Source organism: Acartia tonsa, chromosome 2, assembly GCF_053477335.1.
Source record: "Acartia tonsa isolate MP-2025a chromosome 2, ASM5347733v1, whole genome shotgun sequence".
In the NCBI taxonomy this organism is placed as follows: Eukaryota; Metazoa; Arthropoda; class Copepoda; order Calanoida; family Acartiidae; genus Acartia; species Acartia tonsa.
In genome coordinates, this window is record NC_137261.1 from 54590404 (window position 1) to 54609053 (window position 18650).

General features: G+C 32.4%; 2 protein-coding genes across 2 annotated transcripts in view; both read left to right on the forward strand.

The window, feature by feature from the left end:
* Positions 1-1353: 1353 nt before the first annotated feature.
* LOC145312619 (uncharacterized) lies at positions 1354-10065 on the forward strand. The gene is made up of 5 exons (XM_080151879.1): positions 1354-1367; positions 6874-6944; positions 7277-7383; positions 7919-8092; positions 9868-10065. Exons 1-5 carry the CDS (start codon positions 1354-1356, stop codon positions 10063-10065), a joined length of 564 nt encoding a protein of 187 aa, XP_080008005.1.
* Positions 10066-10449: 384 nt separating this feature from the next.
* Positions 10450-18650, forward strand: part of LOC145312867 (uncharacterized) — a 40588-nt gene continuing 32387 nt past the window's right edge. The window contains exons 1-4 of the mRNA XM_080152099.1: positions 10450-10536; positions 14040-14090; positions 14572-14616; positions 15180-15253. Coding sequence (XP_080008225.1) covers positions 10470-10536; positions 14040-14090; positions 14572-14616; positions 15180-15253 — 237 coding nt within the window. The 5' untranslated portion in view covers positions 10450-10469. The remainder of the gene's footprint in view (positions 10537-14039; positions 14091-14571; positions 14617-15179; positions 15254-18650) is intronic.

Genomic DNA, 18650 nt, shown 5'->3' on the forward strand with positions numbered 1-18650 from the left:
TGAACTTAAATATATAATTACACCGGCATAAAAAATAGGTGTTTATACAAACAAAATAAAAATATTACAAAAAATTCTAAGCAAAATTTAAATAAAAAGTTTACAAAATAGTAAATAAACTACAATAATATAAATTATACAAAAATATTATATTATATTATACAGGCAATCATCTTAAATCCATGTTTGAGAGTAAAAATGGGAAGGGGGTAAGAGAGGGTGAATAAAGTGTTGCCTGTACAATATAATATGTTAGGACATTTTTTATTTTTTATATTTTTTTAACTTTTCAATTTTGCTTACAATTGATTCATAATATTTTTCTAACTCTAAAAGTATATATGAACCCATATTTTTTATGCCTGTGTTAGAATATATTTATGTTTAAATTTTGATTAAACCGAGGTTTTAAAAAATCGATTTTTTCAATAATTACATGACAGAATTCAAAAAGCAGACTTGATTTTTTTTCAAAAACTTAAATTACAAAAAAAAACGATTGCATATCTAAATTCTATGGAAAATTTTACATCTACTACTTACTAAAAAAAACACCGACTAGCTATAAAAATAAAAGTTAAGACACCTTCTTTCTGAATATGCCGCTTAAACAAACCGGGACTTCATGTCAAAAGACATCCAATAGCAATAATTGCATCACCTGAATAACGTAAATATAGTATTTCTTAATGGCGCTATAATGTCGACTTTAATATCAAGCAAATTATAAAGACGTATAAATAATCTCATAATAGAAATATACCAAAGTAGAAACAAAAATTTACTTAAAGTGTTTGTCTGTAAGAAGTATAATATTGAAGAAAATGTCTTATCTTTTCGTCTAAATACATTATACATATACTAAAATCACTTTAGTTCTAAGTAAAAAATACTAAAGGAGAAATTAAAGAATATTAATTTTAAAACCCAATACCTATTGAAAATTATTGATCACATATCTACAATATTTCATGAAGACAATCATCAATATATAAAAGTAATAGGATCACAGAAAGATCACGCTTATAGCTGAACCGAAATGGTGCTCCTTTACTAAAATGTAGATTCTCATAGGTCCTAGGAAAGTTTATAACTATTTGCGGGGATAATACCACCACCCTCCACATATAAATAAGCCCTAGAAAAAATTCCTCCTATCCCAATTTTTCTTTTATTTTTCTACTTAAAACTAAAATAAAAATTGGAGGGAGGGTGAGAATTTAAACCCCAAGCACCTCAAGTGTGCTTAGAGGCCTTTAGGGGCATCATTGCTAGTATCTCCTAAAGTAGCATGATGTTTTTTAATCTGGACCAGTCTACATTTACAGCTACTTATTTAAACGTTATGTATAAATGACTCCTTTCAGGTATATCTTATTAAGTTTTTATAGTCATTGCAAAAGTGTTTGTTTTAGAGTATCCTAATTAAAAAAGCGTTTACACACACTGTTATGTAAAGGTACACTCTTTAATAGCATCTAAAGGTTAAAAATAGTTTACCATATTCCGGTTAGCTCTCGAAAATCCCTAAATGTCCTTCTATAATCTCGTAAATTTAATATATCAAAAAACTAACCAAAAATAAAAGTAGCTCGATATGAAAAACAGAAAGATTTTACCGCCGTAACAACCTCAACGTTACCTAAATCTGCGATAACAGTAGAAAAAAGTCAAAAAGGTGCATATTTTTGGATAATAGTTGATTTATTTTTCTCATGCTCTAAAGCATTTTTTAATTCACTTTTTTTTGCAATATCCCAAAACGGCGGGATGTTTTAAATTACTCTGTGTTTCGGGAAAAATAAATGCATACTATAATTTCAAAAAGGACATTATATAAAAATTTTGTTCGGGTAAGCAGTACACACATTTCTATAGGTAGAATGAACATACTTTTTAACAAAACATTAATATCTAATTGATTTCTTATCTTTTCAGAAACCTACTTTTGTATAATAACTTTGTGCTTTAGTCTGGGCTCTAATCATCCATACCTAAGAAATGTTAGTTGTGAATAAACATGTCTTACGATTATAATCCGAGTGACATTAGGAGTATAAATATACTAAATACTAGGTGAGTGATTATATACCCTGCAGGGATAATAGGGATAGTTATTAGGAGTATAAATATACTAAATACCAGGTGAGTGATTATATACCTTGCAGGGATAATAGGGATAGTTATTAGGAGTATAAATATACTAAATACCAGGTGAGTGATTATATACCCTGCAGGGATAATAGGGATAGTTATTAGGAGTATAAATATACTAAATACTATGTGAGTGATTATATACCCTGCAGGGATAATAGGGATAGTTATTAGGAGTATAAATATACTAAATACTAGGTGAGTGATTATATACTCTGCAGGGATAATAGGGATAGTTATTAGGAGTATAAATATACTAAATACTAGGTAAGTGATAATATAACCTGCAGGGATAATAGGGATAGTTATTAGGAGTATAAATATACTAAATACTAGGTGAGTGATTATATACCCTGCAGGTATAATAGGGATAGTTATTAGGAGTATAAATATACTAAATACTAGGTGAGTGATTATATACCCTGCAGGGATAATAGGGATAGTTATTAGGAATATAAATATACTAAATACTAGGTGAGTAATTATATACCCTGCAGGGATAATAGGGATAGTTATTAGGAGTATAAATATACTAAATACTAGGTGAGTGATTATATACCCCTGCAGGGATAATAGGGATAGTTATTAGGAGTATAAATATACTAAATACTAGGTGAGTGATTATATACCCTGCAGGGATAATAGGGATAGTTATTAAGAATATAAATATAATAAATACTAGGTGAGTGATTAACATTATATACCTTGCTGGGATAATAGGGATAGTTATTAGGAGTATAAATATACTAAATACTAGAAGAGTGATTATATACCCTGCAGAGATAATAGGGATAGTTATTAGGAATATAAATATACTAAATACTAGGTGAGTAATTATATACCCTGCAGGGATAATAGGGATAGTTATTAGAAGTATAAATATACTAAATACTAGGTGAGTGATTATATACCCTGCAGGGATAATAGGGATAGTTATTAGGAGTATAAATATACTAAATACTAGGTGATTGATTATATACCTTGCAGGGATAATAGGGATAGTTATTAGGAGTATGAATTTACTAAATACTAGGTGAGTGATTATATACCCTGCAAGGATAATAGGGATAGTTATTAGGAATATAAATATACTAAATACTAGGTGAGTAATTATATACCCTGCAGGGATAATAGGGATAGTTATTAGGAGTATAAATATACTAAATACTAGGTGAGTGATTCTATATACCACTGCAAGGAACCCAATCCTATTTTATAAATAAGTAAGCTTTTTTTGTCTGTAGCGAAGGATCTTGTGTACAGCATAACTCATATGGTTCTCCTTTACAGTGAATCTTCTTAAAGGACCAGGGTTTATAACTATTTTGGGGGATGTTATCTCCACTCTCCCAAGATAAAACCGTCCTCCTAATTTTTTAAAAAATTTTAACCAAAATTGAAAAGTAATGGGAGGGGGGGGAACCTCACCATAAGTGCCCCTAGAGGCTTTTAGGAGGCGTAGCCACTAGTGTTTAATGAAGATATAGATCACATTCTCTTTATTCATGAGTATGTCTTGCATCTATCTATATAGATAAAGAGAAAGTACGTTCATTAATTTGTAACTTCTAATTCATTAATTCTGCATATGCCTCAAACGTAACTCATAACAAATGAGAAAAATATTCATAAATTTATCAGCAAGGGTTTTCCTTATGGAAAAATATTCCTTTTTTAGTATATTAAATTTTGAAGATTAACTTGAGATATGCATATGTATTCTAAAACAATTAATTTTCACTAATGTATCTTCTTTTTTATTTCTTAGAATTTTTAGACACTTTCTTCGTTAGTCAGTTAGTTATACAATGTATATATAGAATACGTGAAAATTATGACAAGGGAGATTTTGTCGTCAATTAAGGTTGCTACATTGGTACTCATTTTTTGGGCAGTTCGTTCCTATTGTAGGAGAAGAGGGAATGGGATAAAGGAGGTGGATATTGGTTATTTATGTATTATCCAGCTAAAAGGAACATTATACTAGTGTGTGTGTGGTAGACCGACAGACTGTCGTTTCCCAGAGAAGATTCGCTGCAAGCCAAATTTAGATATGATATCAGGTGTTCTATCTCCTTACAAAGATCCCTCAGACAAAAGCCAATTAGGGGTTGAAACGCTTCACCTCTATTATGTATGCGCAAAATTAGAGTAGCAACTACGTCTAATAACTGTATTGTAAAGAGAACAAGCTTTTAACTAATAGATTATAGAATACTTACCCATCTCCACGAATTTAGGCGAGGCCCCGCAGGATTAATGATTTTACCAATAATACTTTTATACCAAAGGATTATAACTTTTCATACACAAAGTTTCCAGTACAGAAAATATTTTCATCCAGAGAGAGAGAGAGGGGATAATGGGCTGTTTATTACACTTGTCCCCAACGTTTTGTAATAAAATTTTAATTTTAATCTACAGAAAGGGTAATTTTGTGGTTCATCATTGGGGATGTACAGTACATTAATTTATTGGCCCTTGTAGTTTCCTGTTAGATCTCTGATACTCAACTGTAAAATTTTGGGGGCCAGAAAAATCTCTACCACCGCCCCAAACCTCTGACAAACACCCAATTTTTTTTCTGCTTCGCACAAGTAAAGGAACAAAGTGACTTAAAAATCAGCCATGTGACGTCCTAAAAATGAGTGATTATCCGTCTCTTTTCTAGATGTTTTTTTTCAACTTCTCTTCTCATCTCTCTCATTTTTATGACGTCACACTTCACACCCAAAAATAAGTCTTTTACACGCACCCCCAAAAATTCTTCTTACAGATCATCTAGTAGACAACTTACTTTGCCTGTCGGTCAGGCAACAAAGACGAATTAATGTTTCTTATGCATGTTTCCTGGTTTTCTAATATTGAATATTAATCCTTTTAATATTTTCCATTTCTGTGTTCTTTCTCTCTTTTATGACAACTAAATCTTTGCTTGATAATTAACTTTGTCCATTTGTCTTTCCATAACTTTTATTGCGATTTTTAAGTAAAAAAGTATTTTTTTGTCAACATTTCTATTTTTGGTGGTCGAACAAAGTGTCAAAAATCAGCCATGTGACGTCATAAACATGAGGGAGATGAGAGTAGAAGTGGGGGAAAAAACACAAAAAAAGAGATGGATAATCTCTCATTTTTTATGACGTCACATGGCTGATTTTTGTTGAGACACTTTGTCCATCTACCTAATTTTATTTTTAAATAGAAAATTATCTTGCTATCGCAGCTATCCTGTTTAACTGTGTTCCATATTCACGTCCTTGATCTTTAGGCAACAATTCTCTGCAACAATTTTGAATATGAAAAACTTTCATGAAGAAACATAGAAAAATTCTCAAAAAAATTTAAGAACTTGTTTTTAATTTATGGGTAAAATTTTGCTGTGTTTTCTGTGACTAGTCTAGGAGGAACGAGAATGCGCCTGACACAACAGCCATACTTTCAATTTTAAACTTCCTTTCGAATCAGTGCTCGGCAGCCGCTCATAACCCTTTTGTGTGCAAAATAAAATTCCAAATGATGAATTGTCTGTTTAGAAACAGGATTAGTCACCCAGCTGAGTTAATATGTTAATATGACGATTTTACTGAGGCTTAAACGTGACGGACGCCCTGATTCTAAGTTATGTTTTCTTTACTCGAATATTTGTCATCAACCCTTGAAATTTAAATATTATACTCAAAGAATTTGTATACTTTGAAAATAGTTTTTCAAAGAAAATATATGTATGTAAGATACAATACTTAAGGCTTCTTGGGAAATATATAGGTACAGTTTAAAAATTAAAATGATACAAATTTGCATCTTTTGTTATAAATTAATTTAGACCAATCCACCTATGCGGCACTAGGAGCCATTCAAAATCCATGTAAATCCAATCTTGGATTAAGTTTGATTTCTTAGAAATTATATACTCCAAATATATAATCGCATGTATAACATAAATGCAAAAAAACGGATCTACTGCAGTTCACGGTAAAATATTGCTGGTAACGAATATTGCCAAAAATCTATGAATTTTAAAGGCTGCTAGCTGTCAAACGGCTGAACTTACAGATCATACCCGTACACCATTTTAAGCGGTATAAGAAGGCCTACAAATAATCTGAAATAGCCAAGATCCAATGATGCACAGGGAAAGCTTCACTGAAGAAAAAACGCTTAAAATAGGCCTTTTTCGCGCATCTCTTTCTGCACTGCGAGATAATTATGCATTATTGAATTAAGGCTATTACAGATTATTTGTAGGCCTTCTTATGCCGCTTAAAACAGTGTGCGGTCATGATCCGTACGTTCAGCCGTTTGGCAGCTAGCAGCCTTTAAAATTCATAGATTTTTGGCAATATTCGTTACCAGCAATATTTTACCGTGAACTGCAGTAGATCCTAAAAAAACTAAACAAAGGTGTGTGTCTGCTACGGAATTTCGTTATAAGTTTTAAGAATTTTGGGTTCACAAAGATTATCTAGATTTATTATGTCTATTGGGTTAATCTATCTTACTTTCAATAGATCTATAGTATAGATACAGATAACTACATTCCAAGGACTTTTTTCGTCTGCTACCAAATTAATTTCTGCTACATGGCTGTGTTCACCATGGGTTGATTTGTATTCGGCATAGGGTCATTGCGATGTAGGATAGGGTTATTTAACCCCTTCCCAGTGTTTAACTCTCTTTTTCTGCCTACCAAAAAAGCTTAATATTATTTTGTTACAGAAATGAAACAGCAGCACAACCAAATCATGGCACAGCTCAAAACTTGCTCTTAACCCATGTTTCCAACAAAGGTAAATAAATATTGATTTATCATTGCAATTCGACCAGAAAGTGAGATGAGACAATGAACTGTTTATTACACTAGTCTCCAAAGTTTTATAGTAACGTTTTTTTATTTGTTGGCTGAACAACTTCGTTGACATTTACTGAATTTTGATTGGTTGGTTTATTAGATTAGTGTTCAAACCCAATGAAAATATGTGGTTTTATTGTTTTAGAGCATTTATTTTGTTGTTCTTGTTATCAATCTAAAACAAATTTAAGAAAATACAAATGAGATGAACACCAAAAGTACTGGATATATGGTCATACTGAAAGTCAAAAAATTTGTTATTATTTTTAGGAACGGAATCCAACCACCCCAATTTACCCTTGCCACCTGTTAACCAGATGTATCCTGCTAATAATATAACAGAGGTACTACAAACTTCAGAATCAAAACCAATACAGGTAATTCTCAGTTTTTTACACAAAGTGTTGGTTCATAGTTTTGCAATGATGATTCCTAAACTAATTTCCAGAATGCTTGTATGTCCATGAAAAAAGGCAATTTTATGCTTTTTTACTACAGTTATCATGTAAACTTTGGAATAGTTATCTATTGCATCGTATTATAACAGCAATAAGTGGATATTAAAATGAAAAATTATAAGATCTAAACCAGTTTTGTGAGACATGATCGGCCAAAGACTCGTGCTAACAAAACTGGTATAAATTTCAAGGTTTTTTTATTTTGATATTCGTTGAAAATTGTCTGTAATTTGATGCTACACACGATTTTTTCGTCTGGCTTAGAACCGGTTCTCATTCACTGAATAACAATCGGTTTCGAAGCCATACTAGAAAATTGTTTCCTATGACAATCAAGCCCTAAACAACAAACAAAAAACTTTCTTAAATAGATAGATAAATAGTATACTAAATTACATTAGCCTATCCCTGTAAATCTGAAATATAAATATTAAAACGTGTATATAAATTTTAGGGTAGTGTAAATATAGTTGGAAATAGCACAATGCCTGTCCAACAATGTACCTCATCAGTATACAATGGGACCAACAACAGTGTGGCAGCAACAGCAAACTTGACCAGTGGCATCAGCAGTGCCAACACTCAGAGTATACAACAACACCATCATACTGTCACTAACTTTTCTAAGGTATACATCAAACGGTTGGATACATAAAAGTTAAGAAATAGTAAATATAAACACAATAGATTTCAGTGTCACTATATCCTTCTAAATGTAAACAATTGAATTATTGATCCATAGGCTTTTTGTTGGCCAATTCATTCCTCCCTTTTGATTGCAAGGTATAACGTTCAAAAATCAGACAAGCAGCAGTATTCATTGCATCAGTGACAAAGTTATTGATATTTTAATAGTTATTTCTCACATCGTATCATAAACAGCTTTCCTTGGATATAAAAATGTACAGTTATAAGATTAAAACCAGTTTTTTTATTCCCGAGATGCCAAAGTCATTGGCTAAAAAAACTGGTTTTAATCTTATTATTGTACAATTTTTATATTCGTAGAAAACTGGATATAATACGATGCTGGACATTATTTTTTCTTATGGATGAGAACCGGTTCTAATCCACCGGATATTATCGGTTTCGAATGAATACGAGAAAGCTTTTACTCAAGGAAAGGAGACATTGAAAAATTACTTTAATTTTATTTATTTAAATCTCATTTTTAACCAACTTTATTGGTGAATACCTTGTGAAAAGGCTTGAGAATATTCAATATCAAAACATGAATACAATTTTAAAATATGCTCTTCTAAGTTGTTCATAAATATACAAGATTAAGATTTATACAGATTGTGTAATGCACCTTCAAAAAGAAAAATATTTGGACACGAGGCAGTAGCTGTGTTTAGTGCCCTAGGAAAATAGGGATAGATGTCACCGCTTTTGGCCTACCTATTGAGGTCATAGTTGAGGGAAAGAGAAAGGGGATGGGAAAAGAAACCCCCTAGAAAAGAGATGGGATATAAGGTATTTCCTGACGTCATTAGAATAGGTAGGCCAAAAACAGTGACATCTATTTCAATTTTGCTAGGGCACTATAGACAGCTACACCAAGATAATATTGCTTAATTTAGTTCTGCAAGATCGTGATGAAATTGAAATTTGAAATATATTTGGTTATATTGCAGCAGTAGTTACTAAGTTAATTGTTGAGATCGATTTATATTTTATAGTTTTTTTTTGTAAGTTATTTAGCTAATAGTAAAGATATTTTAGTTAACAAATTGTACAAAGCTGTATAACCATTAAACAAGGATGACAACATCCATAAGCAGCAAAGCACAAAAATATTAAAATATATATTACAGAAGAAAACTAAATAGTATAAGCTTATTAATCTGAAAAATTGATTAAAAATTATATTTGAAGAAAGCTACCTGCCGTCTGTCTCCTAATTTACCAATGGCGTGTACAGGGTTTTGCAGGTGTGGGGGTGCGCAAAACATCCCCCTTACGATAAACCAACCCTTCAAAAAAAATGAGGGAGGTGTAATACTTATGACAAGAAGGGTGTTATTTTGTTGTCAGGGGGTGGATTCACCCCATTTCTGTACGCATAGAACATAGAACACTTTTAGAATAAACATAAATTAAATCATAAAGAGTTATTCATAATTTCGTCAATCTATCTTTAATAGGAACCGAGAAATTCATGTTTCTCCCGAAATAAAAACATTTCAGACGGACATTTCGAATTAAAACTTGGCAAATAGGAAAGATTTACAAAATCAGACCTTGAACATAATAACAATTTAGATTATGTAAGGAAAGTGTCATGTGTGACGTCATAGAAATACGCCTATAAATGAAGGATGAGAAGAGAAGTGGGAAATGAAATGATTTTAGACCTATTTTAATGACGTCACTCATGACACTCTGTATCTCCCATTTTAGATAATGAACGTGAAATCACCACCCAACGTTTGCATAGAACGTGGGCCTAGCCTGGCAGCCAGCAGCGGACAAACTCCTTTCAATAGCATACCCGGACAAGGATTAGATTATTTATTACTGGCGGTTGCGCCCATAACATTTAGGGGCTATGTATTTGGAGACCTAGGAAGGGGGAAATATAGACTAAAACCACCCTAAGACTTAAATCTGGATATAAAACAGCCTAATACCATCCCAGGACATATGTTAAGCTTTCCTAAAAATCGATAACTCAATCGATAAAGTAGTTATTGAAATCTTAAGCTACAGACAAAAAAAAACTTACTACTTTATACAATTGGATAAGGTTATCAAAAGGATAGTTTGTGGACAAAAGTGTCATAATATTTAGCACAATTTCTTTACTCTTTTGTTATACAGATTGAGAGAACTAAAAAAGATTCTTCCCCCCAAAAAAATTATGAACTAGTTCTGCCATTAATTAATTAAAACTTTGTTGTACAGATAATATGTTGGATAAGGATTATATTTGAGAATTGTAATTGTTGTATTAGATATAATAATCTATTTTAAAAAAAGGAAGCCTTGTTCACGGCAGAACAATGATTAGCAGCCCACCTCTACCTGTTTCTGTCAATACAAATATACCTGATAGAAGACACGGTTTAGGTTATTTATCTATCCTTTTTATAAAAGTAACAGGATGTCTCTCTGTACCAAAGGATCTTGCTAACCGCTGAAATGATATGGTTCTCCTTTCCAATGTAGCTTCTTAAAAGTCCAAAGAAGATTTATAACTATTATAATAATTAAAATTTAAAAGGAGGTAAGGTTAAACTTCCCACTTCAAGAGCCCCTAGAGGCTAGTAGCCATTTAAAACTATTAAAGTGAACCGAAATGCAATTTATCAAATACGAGTATGCTTTATAGAGAAGTAAATGGTTAGAAGTCTTTTTTATATTTCCTAAAATCTTTTAATTTTTTTCTCTCCTATAAAACCCATTAAAGTAGAAATGTTTAAAGAAAAAAATTATAAACTTATATTATAAGGTTACGACATTGACATTTTTATATGTGACAGATACAAAAACTTTTACATGTAACCAGAGTTTTTTATTAGTTGTGTTTAAGCTTTCTTAAAGCCCTCTATAATATCCTATAATACACAATAAAAAAAGGGTATAATAATTGCTTGTTCTCTTTTTAAAAGCGAAGCTTTTCTATAATTAGGGTCAGTCCGTCAATCTGCAACGGATATATTTTTTTTGTTAATTTAGGCATGTTAGAAATATCCCATTGATTTCAAATATTATATGGTGATTCCTGTAGTAGTTAGGTTCGATTCAGAAAGCGTAGCAACTCCATAATCGTTGCCAGAATGTCCGTATGTTCATTTTAAACATGTTAATTTTAACTTTTTTGACAAAAAAAATGTTATGTAATATTATTATTCGATTGTTCTGATTTTTGGAATACTGATTCCAAGAACAACAAAGTACAATGTTATAAGCGAAGCATCTCTATAACCCAGTCCTAAAAATTTAAGTATGCCCTTAAACATCCTTTCTTTAACCCTTTACAGTCGGGCCCCTTGCCGCACCTTAATCAGTCGGGGGGGAAGGGGGGGGCGATGAACGCTCCCCTCCCCCCTATTATCTCAGTTCCTGTTACAGCTAGAGGGCAAAATTTTTTGTGCAAGTCCTTTGTTTGATAATGAAGATCCGACCTTTTATAAGTCTAAGTCAATTTTCGCTTCCTTCACCCTTTTATTTAACAACCTTTGTTTTTAGGTCTTTTTTTACTTAAAAATTTCAAACGGCTGTAATTTTCTTATTTTTGAAGCTAGAAGAAATTTTTTTTCCAGAAATGTTTATCTTTATGTAAATTTTACATTAGAAATATCAAAATATAAATTTCAGCGGCCGCAGCTGTACTTGGCAGCTGCCAGCCGCCGCAGTCGGCGGTCGGAGGGAAAACGGCGGCGGATCTTTATGAAATTTTAGTACGTTATGTAGACACAGGAGCCTTTTAAAGATTTCTGGAGACCTGGAGGATCAGGACATGCAGGATCATACCTGGAACCTGAGAGGGACTTGAACACCTGTATTTTATATAAGAATGTACTACTAGAGGATATTTTAGTATTTTGGTATGATAAAATGCTTTGTTTTAGTCAAAAAACTATTTTTTTACCTGGATGACCCTGCCAGGTTTGCTGGCATCTTTCACACACAGAAAATGAGATAGAAAAAACCGGAGGGGGGGGCTTTCAACGCCCCCCCCCCCCCGACCGTTAAGGGTTAAGCAGTTATTACTCTCAATAGTTGAAGCGTTTGGACACTCAACTTTATGAACCAACCAAAATATTAGTTTCGCCCATTTAGTTTGTTTTTAACTAAAGAAGAAATCCCAATACATATATTTTTTATTTAACTTCAATGTAACTGGAAAGTCATCTTAAAAATTCCTACTTGATAAATACAAGCTTTGAATGTGTGCATATTCTTCAACCGCCGTGGTACAAGCACAGGATTTTGAGATATAATCGGAAAAACGAACATGTCATCGTTACTTGAGTCATCTATAAAATTTACTTTACTAAGTATATGCTAATCTGGAGTAAGATCTAAGTAATAATATATTCATTGTTATAGAACATGTATTCTATAAAAAAAAAATATTTTTAACTCTTTTTCTCGTAAATTTTATCTCTTGTCCATGGCTTAACTTTAGCTTGACTGCAACTCTATTCTGGTAAGTAAATAAGTTTGTAAATGTAATTTAGTTGGAAACAATTAAACATCTATTCTACATAGCTAGCTGGATACATGGCAGATTTGCCACTAGCAAAAATATAGTGATAATACTGTGTTTATGACAGTAGTAAAGGTATAATTTTGACAGTGGATAAAAAAATATTGCCAAAAATACAGCTAAAAACGAAATTGACAAAACACACCCACTTTTTGTCAAAAACACATTGGCTACATTTTTGCTAGTGGTAAAAGTGGCAGCACCCCAGCTAGCTGGGTACATCTCAATAGTTTTCCTTCTTCTACATACACCTAAATAGTTTTGTTAGTTCAAATTGTCATGTAATGTACTGTAAAACTGTATTTTTTTGCTCAGCTAGTCTTAAATCTATCCTAATTGTGTGAATATTTGATATACTTTAAACAACAAGGATGACAACATCCATAAATAGCAAAGCACAAAAAATATGGAATTGACAAACTGACATTGTGAGTTATGTTAAGGTATCATAACAAACTGCTTGTCGGAGGGCCTGACTGACTGACGGACTGATAGATGGCCTGACCGACGGACTGGCTGACGGACTGGCTGACTGACGGACTGACTGGTGGACTGACTGATGGACTGACTGACGGACTGACTGACGGACAGACTGACGGACAGACGAACGGACAGACTGACGGTCTGACTGACGTACAGACAAAGTGGATTATAGTGTAGCTTCTCTACAAAAAAGTTAAAATGAAACCAAAAACTTAAAAGTGATATTTTGTCATAGAAATATTCAAAAACAGTGTTAATACTATTATTCTCATTGTGAGAGAAAATACATACAAAGTTAAAGAAGTGAAAAATTAACTTTAAGGCCAAAATGAGTTTTTTTAAGATTATGATATCTAAAATACTGCTTCTCTTAGTTAGAACAAAAAAAAATATACAAAATTACATAAAAAGAATGATATATTTATTATTTATTACCATGAAATAATCAGTTCATTTACTTTTTTAATATCAGATGAAAATATTTGTTTACTAGCGACAAAATTTTTGATTATTTAATGTCCTTTAGCAAAGCTTATTCTTCAGATTTTCAACTGTTATAACCATCTTAATACATAGAAAAAAAACTACACTTTCATGTCAATAAAGTTGTCGGATTGTTATTCCTATTGGTTCCTGATGAATTGTTCATCTAGACTTTCTATATTTCTTGGAGTAAAAGAACAGAGGAGGAATGGGCTAAAGAACTGGACCAACAGCCAATAGCATCGTAAATATTAACACATCCAAGTCGCTACAAAAGAGCAGAACCTAATTTGATAGCAGACAAAAAAGGTCCCCAAGACAGGGGTCAGTTAGTTGTCTTGGTTGTAAATCTTTACTTATTACATCTATTATTGGATTGATAATATTTCAGGAGGTTCAAGTTCACCAGAGCCAGAGGAAGAGAGACCTTCAGATAAAAATGGTAACCTTGAACCCATCAGTAGCACGTAGCGCATCCCCTCGTCATCGGGGAGGTCATAGGTTCGGATCTCGGCTTAACACTGCGTCATAACTAAAGACGTTACTGCTATTATATCAAGTTCGCGACATAAGTAATTAGAGTGGGGGAATGCCTTGGCCAAAAACAGGCGCAACTCATTACCATCTACAATTAGAACTTTTCAGACAAAGGTCGTGCAATAAAAGAGTTGGTTGTCTGATAAGTTTTACCTAACTTTATACCCCGGTTGCTTGGACGGAAAAGGAGAGATTTGGCTCCCCAGCAGCTTAACCTGTAAGAGGTAATACAATTAGATAAAAAAAACATTTCAGTAATGTCCTGATGTCAATATGTTTGTCTGTCTTTACCTAGTCCTAAAGATCTCGCTTCCCAGTTAAAATCATTTTAAAATCCGCGTAAAGTTGTCTATAATAAAATTCAATAAATGATTTTATTATTTTAGATGCGCCACCGAATATTACAATTTCAAAACCAAACTTTCAAACAGGTAATTATAACCATTTAACAATGTATAAAATAATCATACATATATATTTTATAATAAAATCAAATTTGAACACAGTAATAGTGTTTGACTGATTATGACGTAACAAAAAAAATTAGCCAATGAGAGGCCACTATAAATTTTACCATTGGTCAATAACGGCCTCTCATTGGCTAATTTTTTTTGTTACGTCATAATCAGTTAGACACTATTACTGTGTTCATCAAATTTATGCAGGGATCTAAAGGGATAAGACAATGGCCGATAAACTGTTGTACTCCCCCAATGCTGATTTACCAAATTACCCCTTCTGTAGATTATAATTAGTCGCTGAAACACTCAACTTAACGAATCGAACTATCAAAATTCCCAAAAGTCTTGAAAGTTGTTAAGCCAACGAATAAGAACATTATTATAAAACAATGGGAGGAAACTAGTGTCATAAACATTCCATTGTCCCCTCTCTCTTTGAATGTATGTCTTATAACCATTCATATTTATTGGTCTATCAATTATTTAAGATTTTATACTAATAAATCTTTTTTTTTATATTTTTCTTTTGTTAGGACAAAGAGAAGATGAAATGTTTATGCCCCAGACAAGTGTACAAACTTCACATACACCTTTGTTCAACCTACAGGTATTTACAACTTCTAGAATAGGTCCGCTTTTAAGAAAGAACGTGTCCTAACTATTTTGATTTTTAAGTAGTAGATGTAAAATGATCCATAGAATTTGAATATGCAATCGGTTTTTTGTGAACCTCTTATTTTGAAGTAATTTAAGTGTTAAAAAGATAAGTTGGATTTAAAGTACTAAAACGCAATAAAAAAGGAGAAAATTGCTATTAAAGAAAAGTGTAAAAATAAGTTGGTTTTAAAGTACTAAAACGCAATAAAAAAATTGCCATTATGAACAAAAATAGTAAGATTTTTAATTTGACACCTTACTTTTTAAATTCTGTTGAGTAATTATTGAAAAAATCTTTTTTTGAACCCCGTTGAATCAAAACTTTGGGAGCTCGTCACTAATGTGGTAAAAAAGTCACAAATGTTAGGACACGTTCTTTACGTAAAACAACAGAAACTGTAAGTATCAACCCTGAAGACCCTGTGCCGACTTTAAATTTGGTCTTGGAAAATCAACCAATAGCGTCAGGAATATGAACACAGGCAAGTCGCTACAAAAAAAAAGCAGAAAACAAGTTGATAGCAGACGAAAAAGGTCCCCAACAGTTAGTTGTCAGGTTATACATCTATATTTATAGATTTATTTTTAAGAGGTACTACTACTCTATAACTAAATTCATTTCAAAAGTTTAGTTAGGTATAGCCTAAGCCTTCTATCTTACACAAAAGAAAAAACTCTAATGGTTAATTCAAACATTAATGTATTACATTTTAGTGTCTTATTTTTGTACAACAGTGGGGGGGGGGGGGGGGGTTATTGCAACCATCTCGTAATCAATGCGCACATGGCACTTAAAATCCGAGAAACTTGGTATGTTTAATCCTTAGTTGGTCTATTTTCCCTAAATTGAAAAAAAAAGTTGGAAAAGTAACGGTTAAGGGCTTTTGGCAATAGAAATGTCACAAGCCCTATCCACACATCGTACTCTTGGCCGCTCCCAGCCACTTACAGCCTGTTCTAGCCGGTATGCGCAGGTGCTAGAAATTGAAAAAAATGGAAATTGGTATCATTTAACATGAAATAAAGTAGAACCATGAAAAAGATGATTCCCATATAATAAATGATAGATTTGCCCTTGAAATAGCAAAAAAACCCGGCAAAATGGCTAAGCCGTCTGCAACTACCTTTCCAACTTTTTATTCAATTTAGGGAAAATAGACCTACCAAGGACTACTCATGCCAAGTTTCCTAACGAAATTCGGATTCTAAGAGCCATTTGCGCATTGGTTACGAGACGGTTGCATTTACGCCCCCCCCCCCCCCCAACCCTTTATTCTTGTTGAAAGATAAGCTAAACATGATTCTAAAAATAAAGATAGCAATTTCCTTTTGGCAATCTTAACATTCATAACATATTACGTCACTAACTTTTTTTTAATGCGAAGCAACTCTTCAAGTAAATTATGTCAACAGGCCCTTAAGTCCATGCAAAAATGTTTTTCTAAGTTGCTTGATCATAACAAAACTTAAATAATAAATAATATTTTATACGTCCTTGCATAGACTTCCAAAGGAGGGGGTGTTTACCCCTCCAAATAAAAAAATCATTATATTAACACCCTCACACCTTTGAAACCCCTCATTTTACCCCAGAAAAGGCTTGGACGTCCCTCCCTCCTTTGATTGCAAGCAAAATATCGATTGAAGTCAATGTTTTTTTTTTAAATATTGTCTGGTCCAATTGATGCAATTAGAATCATTTGGACTTGACTATACAGTTCTTAACTGTTGCTCTATTCCTGTATTGTTTTTTTTTTAAATCTTCCAATTTATTTTAAACAGTTCAGAGGTGAATACTTTTATAAAGTTAGGATAGCTGAAACGGCTATGGTCGCCAGATCACCAAAATTATTATTGTAAAAAATTCTCCAAATTCATATAAAAATTTACAAATACTAAATAAAATCTTATGTTAATAACCCTTTTATGATTCTAGAACTCTTTTCTCTAAATTTATATCTAAATTTGTACAAAATAAAATGTTGGGATCTGGCTACCACCTTCGTTTCAGCGATGCTTGATTTTTTAAGAACCAACTTCAGTAAGAAACGATAAATCAATAATTGAATTATCCTTTTGACAAAGATTACTATTGAATCAGACTTCTGAAAGAAAAACATTTATTCCCTGTATTGACGATTATAAGTGCCTGATTATTTGATGAGCTTTGCTTTTATGAATGATGCCTTGCTTGTTTAATGTTAGGATAGGGTTAATCTTAATATTCCCACTTTTCTTCATAATCCTTCCTCAGCAAAGCATAAAACCAAGCCAAGGCATTACAGTTTAAAGTCAGGGATGGTGAAATGTTTTCTAAACATGGACAATTGCGTCCACTAGCTGTAAATATTGAGAAAAGTAATAATTTTTGGTACGGTCATTGACTTCACACCTGTCTTCTGCGGGATGCGTCCTAAGATTAAATGAGGATAATCTACTCATTTGATGCTTCATTGTTTTTAAAACATTATTCTTAGCACATTATAGTCATTTCCTTCGACATCATTTAATGATTTAACGGGTGTTTATTAGTCATGAGAGGGGGGTGGGGGATACCTTGAATCCTAGGTATGCATAGTAAAGCAGAATAATGAGAAATTAAGCTGCATAAGGACGGTTCGAAATAAATAGACGGACGGACAGAATTTGAAAACTATTATTTAAAGGGAAAAATACTTTAAACCATTCAATTGATATAATAAAAATTTTAATTAATTGAAACAAAAGAAAACAAATTATTTATAGATTTTTATTTTGAATTAGATACTATTTAATTATACTAGAGGCGACGCCCCTAGAGGCCTCTAAAGACACGTAAAATTGTTTCTTTTTAATCTATTTTAAAATAAGCTATTTACCGAAAAAAAATTTCGACGAAAGATGGTGTTAGTTATGTTTTTAGCTAATTGCAAAATTTGTCCGCAAAGCGGCGTTTTTTTCTAGTTTTACCCTCCCCCAAAATAGCTATAAACCTTCCCGGGACCTATGAGAAGCTAACCTTTAAAGGAGAACCCGATCGGTTCAGCGGTTAGCAAGATCCTTCGCTACAAACAAACAAACAGACAGGCATCGTTCTACTTTGTATCATAGATTTGTTAATACAGATCCATGTAAGATTTGTGATGCAGCTCTAAAAGCATAAAATAGAATGGTAACCATTGTTTCTCTTAATCATCACTATTACAGTTATCAAGTGCAATTAAAATTTTGCAAATTTTTGCATGCTACTCTGCTTCCTTGCTTCATGTACAGGCCAGGGATAAGGATATCAATTTATGCAATATCTACAAGTTTGAAATCAATAGGACTATTCAACATCCTCAAATTAACAAAAAGCTATATGTTTT

What these genes read in the sequence shown, in the direction of transcription:
- LOC145312619 (XM_080151879.1), top strand. An exon ending in AACCCATGTTTCCAACAAAG is followed by an intron (nt 6,945 to 7,276) that starts GTAAATAAATAT and finishes TATTATTTTTAG; the next exon opens with GAACGGAATCCAACCACCCC. An exon ending in CAGAATCAAAACCAATACAG is followed by an intron (nt 7,384 to 7,918) that starts GTAATTCTCAGT and finishes TATAAATTTTAG; the next exon opens with GGTAGTGTAAATATAGTTGG.